The sequence below is a fragment of the Pteropus vampyrus genome, unplaced genomic scaffold (assembly GCF_000151845.1).
Source record: "Pteropus vampyrus isolate Shadow unplaced genomic scaffold, Pvam_2.0 Scaffold151, whole genome shotgun sequence".
NCBI lineage: Eukaryota > Metazoa > Chordata > Mammalia > Chiroptera > Pteropodidae > Pteropus > Pteropus vampyrus.
Window position 1 is genome coordinate 741,021 of NW_011888932.1, and position 11,742 is coordinate 752,762.

The window sequence follows — 11,742 nt, forward strand, 5'->3', positions numbered from 1 at the left end:
AGGGCCCATGGCATAGCCTTGTGCATATCACACACAATATTCTGTAGATTGGAGACCATTTGGAAACCGTTCCTCTAATATGTAGTTATTAGGTACTGAAAAATGAGATATGTTTGGAAGATATGGAAATATAAGCAAAAACCAATTTAGTTCACTTTTTTTTGTGGTAAAATATACATACCATAAAATTTACATTTTAAGCATTTTTAGTGTGTAATTCAGTGGTCTTAGGTCTAATTTATTAGTATATGGTAGGTGATAAAGAAATGTTAGCTGTATCTGAGTAGAACAAATATAAGTGTCTGTCCTCTGTGACTTAACCAGCATTAGAATTCCAGAGCCTACTACCTTGCAATAGAATGTGGGATGATAAGGTAGAATGAAGACCTGAATTCATAAGTACAGATTTTTGGTGAAAGAACTTAGAATACGGAAAGAAGCACAGGTTTAAAATTCAGAAGAGCTACTTTTGGTTCTGAATTTGCCCAGTTTAACCATGTACCTTTGGCATGTCACTTAGCTTTTTTGAGAATCAGTTTCTTCGTCAATAAATGCCTACTTTACTACGTGTTTGTGAGGATCTAATGGAATATCACCCATGTAAACTATAAAGCATTGTCTCACTGTGAGAAACTGGCAATATTATCATGGGAAAAAGGCATAAACAATCTTTATGGGATAGGATGAATGAGAATTGAATGAGGTAATGTAGTGGCACATTACTCCTACAGTATTATGTACACTGCAAATGAATATGCGTGTGCGTTTTCTAATCACAGTCTGAACAATTGAGACTTGATGGCACTTAAGAGGGTCTCAAGCTGAAAGGCCTAGAGAAATATCGTAAACTCTAAAATAAAAATTGGCTTCTTCTGAGTAACTGAATGTAGAAAAAAATATCTCTGTAAAGTTAGCCAAATAAACTCCTGAACTTAAAGTGTGCGTGTGTGTGTGTGTGTAATGTAGAGCTTAAACCAGAAACACAAATATGCTTTGGGGTTAGAACATTGCTCCAAGTTTCAGCCCAGAGCAGCTATTTACAGCAGCCATAAATCCCCTTAGGTAGGAGTTGGTAATGGGAAATGTGACCAATCCCTTCAGCGATAGGGAGCAGTGAGGACGACTACCAGGCACTGCTATAATAATTGGAGACAATTCAAATGAATAAATAATGAGCTAAATAAATATTTAAATGTACTCCAAGATAAAAACCTGAAAAGTGATTTTCTAATTTGTCGAAGTACCGTGAAACACAAACTAATACTTGTGTATGAGTAGAATCCCTCCTTTGATTGTATGTGCTTGCTTTATTTTTAAGGTAGGTTAATACTCATTTGGTTGGTTTTAGAACTTTCTGTGCTGGGCACTAGTTGGCATTGTGGACATGGTATGACCAGTGACGGGTACCTCTTTACCCATTTTCGTGTGAAAATTAACTTGTAATTCTTCCAAGGAAAACCTTTCATCTGCTGCTGGACTTCCTATCCCCTGGATCCCTTCATCAGTCATAAAGTCTTGAGAGATGGTATTTACTTTTCCTCTAGGGCTAGCTCCCTGAAGCACATGTGGGTCTTTCTACTATGTGGTGATTTCTTTGTAAATAATTAAGAGGCAGGGAGATTGTCTGGCTTGATGGCTAAGTGCTTGGTACGTTTCAGGCCTGAGAGTGGTTCCTAGGGAGGATTGATTTAGGGCTCAGATCACTGGTGATGAGATGTTTCCAACAACCCACTGTGCTCTTGCTCTCTGAGCAATGACAGATTTTGTGGAAAGGTCCCTCCCAGGAAAGGCAGCCCTGCCTGTTATTTGGATATTAGCACTGCACCTGTCAGAAATTAATGCCAGACCAGAAATGTCTTTAAAACTAATAATACTACTGAACCCTCCCAGAAAGGTAGGAGTCAGATGTGAGAAGATTATTTGTTGCCTGGATTGTGTTCATGCCTCAGCAATTTTGGTGACTTTTAGTCAGAACTGACAGAGCTCCTTAAGCTAAAGTCATATATATAGAATATTAGAATAGACATCTTTCTAAATCATCTTTGATGGAAAATACTGTTATTGTTCACTAAAAATAGCATGAAATTTAGATAAATTTTTGTAATAGGCAATCATTACTAAGGAACAATTGGTTGTCTTTTTGTTTTTTTAAACATAAGAGACACGCGTAAAATAGTTTGAAAACTGACACACTTCCTATATTTGATGACCGTGCCAGCAGACCATGTAAGAATAGAAATGATGCAAAGTTATATGTATTTCTTTTCTATAGAAGCAATTTTTCTAGGTCTGGTATTAAGAGTTTATGGGATGTGAAAGAAAATTGTGAACTGATGCTAAATTTTGACAGCCTAGTATCCTAGATTTTGTTACCTACACATTGTAAGTTCAGCAGTATTAACAACCTTAAAATCAGTGTTGATATCTGTATTGATATTCTTACAAATTGAAAACAGCAAAAGGAAATTGTTTTAAGAAGGCTGTACATGATATTTAATGTGTTTAAGGAGAGATGGGTAGAAGTAGATGAGAGAATACAACGTTGGGGTACAGAAAGGGGAAACCATGGAGGTATGAAAAATTAGGCAGTTCACTCACCCAGTAAAAGTGATACTCTGCACATATTTTATGCCTTTTTCACCCAAGTTTGACAAAGATTTAGCCTTAGTTTTTATAAATTTTAAGGATTTCTAATGTTTTTAGTTATTGCTAAAATAATATGATTAAATTTAGGCCCTTTATTTATAGGGAAAGTAAAACGATACCCTGTTTTCATTTTGATAGATTGATGCAAACAAGAGATTTTTGTTTTTTCATTCGCGGTCTCATCAATTCTGACTTATCCCGTGTCTTTCTAGGTCAATGGTGTACAGCTCTATGGGAAATCTCGCCGAGAAGCAGTCTCCTTTCTTAAAGAAGTGCCACCTCCCTTTACCTTGGTTTGCTGTCGACGATTGTTTGATGATGAAGCATCTGTAGATGAACCAAGGACCACTGAACCCTCTCTACCAGAGAAGGAGGTACTAAATGAATATACTGTGGTTGCCATAGGCACGCCCATTCATCAAGGATGCCCCAAAGAGAGTATTGCAGTATAAAGGGAGGGGGGAATACTTCCCCCTTCTTTTATTTCACCACATTAGCTCTCAATGGCAACAATGCATAGCTTTTCAAATTGTTACTTTTTATTTAATGTCATAAAATTTTCCTTTTTTCCTCTTGAAATATTGGTGACATTAATGAGCATGCACTTTGATTTTAGAGGACTTTTTAAAAATAATCGTCTGGGCTCATTATTTTTGGCTCTCAGTTCAACTCAGTTCATCTTAAAAGTTTAAGATGTTGGTGAGCGTTGACTATCTAATGAACTTTCCTTTTTCAGAGCCTTAAAAACATGAAGATCTATGACCAATTTCGAAGTGGGTCTAAATATTGCTATAAAAGCTTTCAGAAGGTCAGAATAAAATAACACTTTCTGTGCCTTGGTACTCTTTTTTTAAGAGCTTTGTAATTATGAAAACAGTTTTAAGCACATGCTTTGTTATCTTATACCATTTGTAACCTCATCTTTTATGCTATTTCCCCCTTTTTCAGACTCTTCTAGATTATAATTCCATTAACAACAGTTTAGGTACACAGGGGCTTCTCTTTTACCAGCCTCTGGTCTGAATTTTAAGATACATGGACCCTAATCCTGCTTCTGCAACTTAATGATTGTCAGTCTTGGAGCAAATAATTTGACTTTTTGTTTATATTCTTCCTCTGAAAAATGGGGATTGTTATCGTACTTACCCACCTCATCAGTTTGTATGAAAAGGAGATGAAGTAATGTGAGCAAAGTTCTTGGCGCAATGCCTTGCACATGGAAAGTGCTCAGTAAAAGTTAGCGCTAGCTATTCTTGACTCCCCTCATCCACCCATCTTTGTTTTCCAATCTTCTAAAGTACATAAGAGTCTAGCAGCATAGCGTGTCCTGTAGTCACAGATACTTTAGTGTATATTAAGCTTGTTTTTATAGGAAAACTGTTAGTTCCTGTGAGTAGAGGACATATCTTAAAATTATTTTGTATCATAGTGTTTTAATTCTGTGCTGGGCATATGAGAAGTGTTTAGTAAATTATTGATTATTGATTAAGAAACTTTTTTTTTAAATATTTACCTTTAGTTAAAACATACTTCAAGGAAGGGTTCGCATGCCACCCTTTTGTGATTCTTGTCATCTTTATTAAAATTGAATGTGGGTGATGGCTTACCTCTAAAAGTTGATAAAAATGCCTTTAATCTAATCTTACAGGGTGTGTAAATCACCAACTCAGCTTGCTGACTCTGTGCTCCCATCTGTCATACTTTACCACAATGGGTAAACAACAGCTCTGAATTATGCTAAATGTCAGACTTGCTGCCCATTAGTTGATTGCTTTCCATTCTGTAAATACAAGAGTTATGCAGAATTGATTGTATCAAAGTGATATATTTCAGGTTGGAGTATAATATCTTATATAACTTAAATGCCTTGAAATTTCTATAAACATGGGTTTTATAATTTCATGTGGTTTCTTAAAATCCAGGCTCTCCTTTCCATCCGTCTCTTCTTTAATTTTTCCTAATGCCATTTTAGTTTCCTGAACTCTGGTTAGGCAGCTCAGCCAAAGTTCTAATGCTCATTAATCAGCAAAGGTATTAAATGCCCCAGTAAAATATCAATCATATTGTATTAGCAATTGGAACTTTACTCTTTATTAGAAGGTATGAGTGTTTTCTTTTTAAGTGTATCATTTCCTCACATGAGACTGATATATACAGAAGTTATTGATCCAGAACATTCCCACTAATTTCAAGTTTTGTAATTCAAGAACCAAGAAATTGTTCCCATGTTTAGTCAATCCGCCATGGATTGAGTATTGGCTTTCCATGTCCTGCGAGGATGGTTTGATATCTGGACCAACCCTAATTTAAATATGTTTTCGTATTAGCTATGATGCCTTATTCTTCCATATTAGAGGGGTTTCCTCCCACCTTTGATACCATTAAATGAATTTTCTTGTAGAGGTGACTCAAAATTATATTTGTAGAAATAATGCTTTCATTTTATTTACTAAGATCACCCAAAGCTTTAAGAAGTCTACTTTAAAAAATTATTTACTCTGTAACTTTATTAAAAAAGTTTCAAGGGAAACCCACTATAAGATGGATGGTTTATTAATGTATTGAACAAATAGTTGTTGCATGCCTCCTAGGAGCCAGACACTATGTGGGTTGAGTGGATAACCATGGTAAACTCTATAGTAGCCTGCACAGTTTCCATTCTAACCTAGGATCCAAGCATTGTGTTAATTGCTTAGTACTGCAGAGAAAAAGAAGATAATTCTTGAACTTCTAATAGAAATTTAGAGTATTCGGAGTATGTTAAATCATATGAAAACAATGCGGTGCTTTAAATAGTATAAAAACTGAAGGTTGAAGGAGCTATTCTTCTGCATAGTTGCCTTATTTACCCTGTGTTCTTTAGCTTCCTAGAATTCCATATGCAATGACTCTTTTTCCTGAAAGGAAGGGAAGCCTAGAAAAATGGGATTTGGGAGTATGAGGTCAGGGAAGATAACCAAGAACCTTGTGCTGACTTACTTCCTCCAAGATCATATTTTAGTATTTCAACTCAGTGATTTTTACCCGTTTTTAGATTTACATGATTCCCAAAGACTTGAATTTTTTCTACGTTATTTTTCTAGTTAACTTTTTCTTGAAAACTTCTAGGAGCCAACAGAGTGGTTTCTCTGTGTCTTGTCCTGCCCCGCTCTCTGCGTTGGCATCTTTCTCTGTCTTTTACTGTAATTATGAATTCAGATATTGCTACTTAAATATCTTAATGAGCTTTAACTTTGTATGATGTTTTCATTTTTTTCTTAAATTACATATTTTTCCTTTTATGCTTCTAATGGGATGACAGAACTCATTGAAGTATAAGAGGTCAGTGTTAATACTTTGAATGAAACAGGTAATTTACATTAAAAACTATATGAACAATCTGCATTATTAAGTCCTTTAATTTTTATGAAATTTTATACTAGACTGTATGTGCCCCAGTGCATGCCCCTTTTAAAAAAATTAAAAAAAAAAAAAAGAACTACGCATGCCAAAGAGAATCCCCATTTTGAAAAGAAGCTATTAGATTCCCGACATGTACTTGTCAGAACTGAAAGAATAGTGTTTTGAAGCTTTTGTGTTCTTTGGTGTTTCAGGCTGACCACAATATAGATGTCAATGCTGAAGAAGATGATGATGGGGAATTAGCACTGTGGTCTCCTGAAATCAAGATTGTCGAACTAGTGAAAGATCATAAAGGCCTGGGATTCAGCATTTTGGATTACCAGGTATAAGAACCTCTATAGAGTTCTTGGAGTGATTAATTTGTATTAATGTTATATGAAGTAGTAATTATTTAAGGCATCAATTAACTTAGGCAAAACTAAATGATTTGATGTATAATGCTACTGTCCAAAGATAGGGTGTTATAATTTTCATTGTTACCTTTAAAACTGATAGCTCTCTCAGTGAATAAAATGATGGATGATATTATATCTTGCCAATAAGAAAAGCAATAGCTTTATACCCATGGATGCTTTTAGAGACTGGAACTTGATGGATTTTTTATATATGGAAAGTTTTTCCCCCCAACTTTATTGAGATATATTTCATATACCATTGAAGCCACCCATTTGAAGCATACAGTTTGGTTACTTTTAGTATATTCAGAATTGTGCAACCATCACCACAGTCTAATTTTAGAACATTTTCATCACCTCAGAAAGAAACCTTATACATATTAGTAGTCATTCCCAAGTTTCACTCTCCTCTCCCTCCCCTTCACATGGAGGTTTTTATAGTTTTGCTTACTTATTAATCTCAATGAACTTAAGTAGATATGTTCTTGGTAAAATTGTATATTTATATTTAATAATGGAGCACATAATATTTATGTATTTCTTTATACCCCAGATATAACTAGGGTAAATTATTGATGCATTTGGGGGGAGGATGTGCAAGGTAACCATAAGACATCTATATGCCTTATCAGCTTACCAGTTTATAGTATTTTTAGACCTTCTGATTATCATGGAGAATTAAAACCGTTGGCAAGAAATAGCTTCATTTTTAAGATGCATATTTTAATACATTTGTGCTGCCTAAACACATTGTGGTTTAATAAAGCAAAATGTACTCTGTCAAAGCACGTAAAATGCCAAGTGATATAAAAATCAATTCTTTTATTTTTAATATAATAAGGCATTCGGGAATAGGTTAAAAGAAAAATACTTTGAGCATTATGTAAGACATTAAATTCCATATTTTGGCAGTGTAATTTAAGATTACTGAAATAGATTATATCTGTTTTGTTTTCGCTGGCATATTTTTGTGCCAGATAATCCTCTTTGTTATTAGAACTTCTCTTTGGAATATTATTGAATTATGAGTTGTTGATTCCAAATAATGCATATTATGGGAAATACTTTTTATGAAGATATCAATACTGTAAGATTCTGGAAGTTTATATGTTGGTTAATATTAGAGTGTATAAAACAAATGGCAGGTACTATCTCATGTTTTTCTTCCCCAGTGTAGTTCTATTTATTACTTAGCACATGGTAGGTGGTTAACAAATATTTGCAGAATGAGTGGGTAAAGTTTAGCTTAGCCAAAAGTAACTGAGACTAAATGAACACATTCAGTGGGATTTTTTGTTAATCGTTTTGATAATTAGAATTTAGTTTAGAAAACCCTTTCAGATATGGTCTTAGATATTCAGCTACATTTCCTTTATCATTGGAATCTGTATATATTTGCATTCTTACATAATAAATATATCATAATGGTTGCTCTTATCTTGTTAAACAAAATTATCTGAAAGTTTTGTATTTTGAATATTGCACATGATAAAGCAGAGAAGTGCTTCATAAATTAAAAAAGCAAAAACAAACTTCAGTAAAAGATGGAAAGAAAAACTTGTTAGTCCTTACGAGTTTAATCCCTAGTTAACAGAAACATTTCTTTATGAGTTCTGAGCTTTACACTTTTTTAAAAAAGATATAGTCAGTTCTAAGTATGAAATGTTTTTTTCTTCACTGCATCCCTATAGGTGTACATTGTAACACACCTTTGTTTTTTTTGAATTTTATTTTTATTTATAAAACTCTAGGTTTTTTCCCTTGTCTCATCTTTCTTACAATCATCATTACACATACAGTACCGACATTTATTTCCGCACAAATTATACATAGTAATTGTGTTGCAAAAGAAGTATTAGATATTCTTTTTGTTTTTGTGCTTCTTGGCGAACTGATAGAATACTTGATTGTCTAAATGCTATTTTGATTTATGTTAAAGGGCTCAGCTTATTCACTTCTATAGCTAAACTTTGGAAGAAGTCATAAACTAAATATTTTTCTTAAGTCAATCTTAAGTACACTTATAGTTGTATACAGCATGTTTTCTATATACAACTATAGAACTATGTAGAATTGTTATCTACTGTGACATTTAAATGACATGTAAACACAATTTAAAATTTGGTTTGGGGCAAGTTAATTGATTATACCATCTTGTTGTAATTAGATAATAAATTATTTTTTGCAAGGCCAGGTGAAGGTTTAGCAAAAGTCATGAAAGGCCACATTCCTAGTTATTATTGTATTTGATGTGTCCTATAGGAATTTATTAGGTAGGTAAATAGGACCAATGCAGATCCTCACCCCCACCCCAGCCACAGGCTTAGCATATTTAGAATAAGAAGTAAAGTAGAAAAATCTTGGCCACAGGGAGTAGAATGAGAGAGCTTCTATATTGTAAAGGACCTGCATTAGCAGTACTGAAGAGATTGAAAATTTACTTTGGACTATTAATTTTAGTCAACCACTTTTCTCATTAATGGGGTTTTCTCTAGAATATTAAATTTCCCAAGAGCCTGACAAAATTGTATACAACATTTATCGTATGGGCGCTTATGCAATTTATTCATCTGTAAAGTGGGGATAATGCAACGACTAGCGCAAAGGTTTGTTTTGGGTTAAATAAATCAATGTGTAAAGAAGTGGAAATTTTAAATTATGACAATGTATTATTAATAATTGTCCAATTTAGAAAATAAAGACAAAAAGTTTTGATATTTTTCTCAAAGATGGAGCCATACTACAGTATGTATGAATTCTCAATTTTCTACTATCTAGTTATATTAGGAAAATTAATGTTAGATGCCTTTGTTTAGTGAAGTCTAAATTTAATTGTAAAATTACATTCTAAAATGCAGCCAACTCTTAATGAGCCATATGTGAATTATCCAATTGTAGAATATTGGCCAGAAATTTGCTTTTTACATAAATTGAGCCAAACCGTAGGAGAAGATGAGTGAGCAGATAAAAGATCTCGAGTTGGCCATGGAAATACAGGGTAGCCATCTGGACAGGTGATTCAGTGATTAATTTTTGATGATAGTTGTATAGTTGAGCAGAGAACAGAAGCATGTCTTTATACCTGAAACGAAGGAGCAGAATCTGATATATGGTTCTGTAGCTCAGTCATATGGCCAAAGAAGAAAGTGTGGAAATTCATTTTCATGAAAGACATTTTAAAGAGATTGGGGTGAAGGAAAAAGAGAGAGCAACAGGGAAGATATAGTACATATGATTCAGATTATAAGTCTTCTCATTAGATTTTATGGTAAAGTGATAATAGCTTTGTTGGCTGTGATCTGAATGAAAGTAGAATATTTGTTAGTCTAAACTGTGCCTAGATACTACTCCATGTGATGGCTAGTTAAAATCCTGCCCGGTATGTGTACCATACTCGAAGAGTCATTGTTCACTGTAGTGTCATGCCTTAAGAGATTCTGTCATGGAAAACAGCAATGTGCATAATTTGTCAAGAACATGAATATTGTGGCTTAACTTTGTACTGTGTTTTTGAGCAACATAAAACCCTCAGAAATTTGTTTATAAGTTTTTATAGTATTGTTTCTTGCCAATTCCTAGGTGTGGTTTACATATTGTGCCCTAGTTATCTTTATCTTAATTTTCCAATATTTATGTGTAATGTCTTTATTCCTTGGAATATTATTAGTGCTCAGACTAATATTAATCTTAATATTTATATAAATAAAATTAATACAAATCAATAATAATAGCTAACATTTATTGAGTGTTTACTATTTGCTAGTTACATTGTTTTAAATGCTTTATGTGTTCCTCACAAGAACCATATGAAGTACGTACTATTATTATCCTTATTTTAGGGATGAGGAACCTGAAGCACGGAGAGGTTTAGTAACTAGTCTAAGTTCACACAGCTAGTATATGACAGAACTAGAATTTTAACTCTGTTGTTGACTTCCAGAATCTGTACTTTTAACCACCGTACTATACTGCTCCTTTCCTTATGAGTGGTGCTTCCATGTGCATTTTATTACCGGGGATCCCTATAACAAATTTATCATAGCAGATCTTATTTTTCCAGCTTGCAAAAATTTTGTATCTTAAATACAAACTGCTAGATAGTATTCTCATTTTTAATGCTTATATGAAAGTTTAGTAAGTATTAAAAATTAATATAGTGTGTTCATATGCACATTGTGTAGGAGCTAGTGTTTATTGCTTCAAATGAAAATAATTACAAATTTAAGAATCCTAAGTTAGTGCAAGTAATTTATGGGTTAATGTTTAATAATAAAGAAATTTTTAGGTAGTCTGAGAGTCTGTAATTTTTAATTTCTACCAAAAAGCTAGAAATAAATTTAGAACTGTGGATTTTACCTTCAGTTGACTTTATAAATTAAAGATGACAAGTGGATATTTTCTGGTGTTTTGATTTATGTTGAACTTTGAATAACCCCTCATGATTGTAAATCACTAGATATGTTTGACATTAGCCAATTTTTGAACATTAGCCATGATATTGCCATTCTTGATACTTTTGAATTTCAATGATTTAGCAGGTAAAATTTATTAACCAATAGTTCTTCTTCCTCCTACATCCCTGCCTCATTTCTCTCCCCTCTTGATATGGATGGATTCAATTTTTGTCAAAGCAGATATTTTTGAAAGCATTTGGGTTTACCTCTGACACTGAGATAAAAATAGAAAGCATAATAGCACAGCCACTAAGAGGTGATTCATAATGAAAATACTGTTAGTAATGCTTTAAAAAGTTGTTTGAAAGACCACAGGCAAATGATGGTTCATTAAAAAGAATAGTGAAACTATTACTCCCTATTAAAATTAACAGCAACTAATTTTTCTTAATAGAAGCAATAGGTTATAGAACCCAAATAGTATGAATATAAAATATTGCAGTATTGCTGTGTTTTTGGATATGGTATACCTTAGTATTTGTGAGAAAAACTTAAGTGTGCAGTTTTTGCCTAACTGCTAACTCTATTAGATGGAATTCTTTTTTAAAAGACTTTTAAAAATTGTAGGAAAGGAGTGTATAAATTTCATGTATGTAGTTTTAAATTTATGTTTTTCTCATATTCACAACAGAATGACTTTCTGAGCACATTAGAAATGTTTTATAAGTATTACATACATACAACATAAAAATTCAGAGGTACATAAAGATATTCCATGACAAGTAATTCTACCTCTGACCATAATCCCTCACTTCTCACAGATAAAACTCCTATTTTTCTTGTCCATCCTCTCAGGATATTTTATACATGCATGGTTAGATAAGTGATAGTTTTTTGGCTGCTTT

The 11,742-nt window shown here is 33.2% G+C and overlaps 1 protein-coding gene across 1 annotated transcript in view; it reads left to right on the forward strand.

Annotated features, from left to right (window-relative positions):
• Positions 1-11,742, forward strand: part of PATJ (PATJ, crumbs cell polarity complex component) — a 320,321-nt gene that overhangs the window by 61,349 nt on the left and 247,230 nt on the right. Inside the window, exons 16-17 of the mRNA XM_011369533.2 lie at positions 2,859-3,020; positions 6,240-6,371. Coding sequence (XP_011367835.1) covers positions 2,859-3,020; positions 6,240-6,371 — 294 coding nt within the window. The remainder of the gene's footprint in view (positions 1-2,858; positions 3,021-6,239; positions 6,372-11,742) is intronic.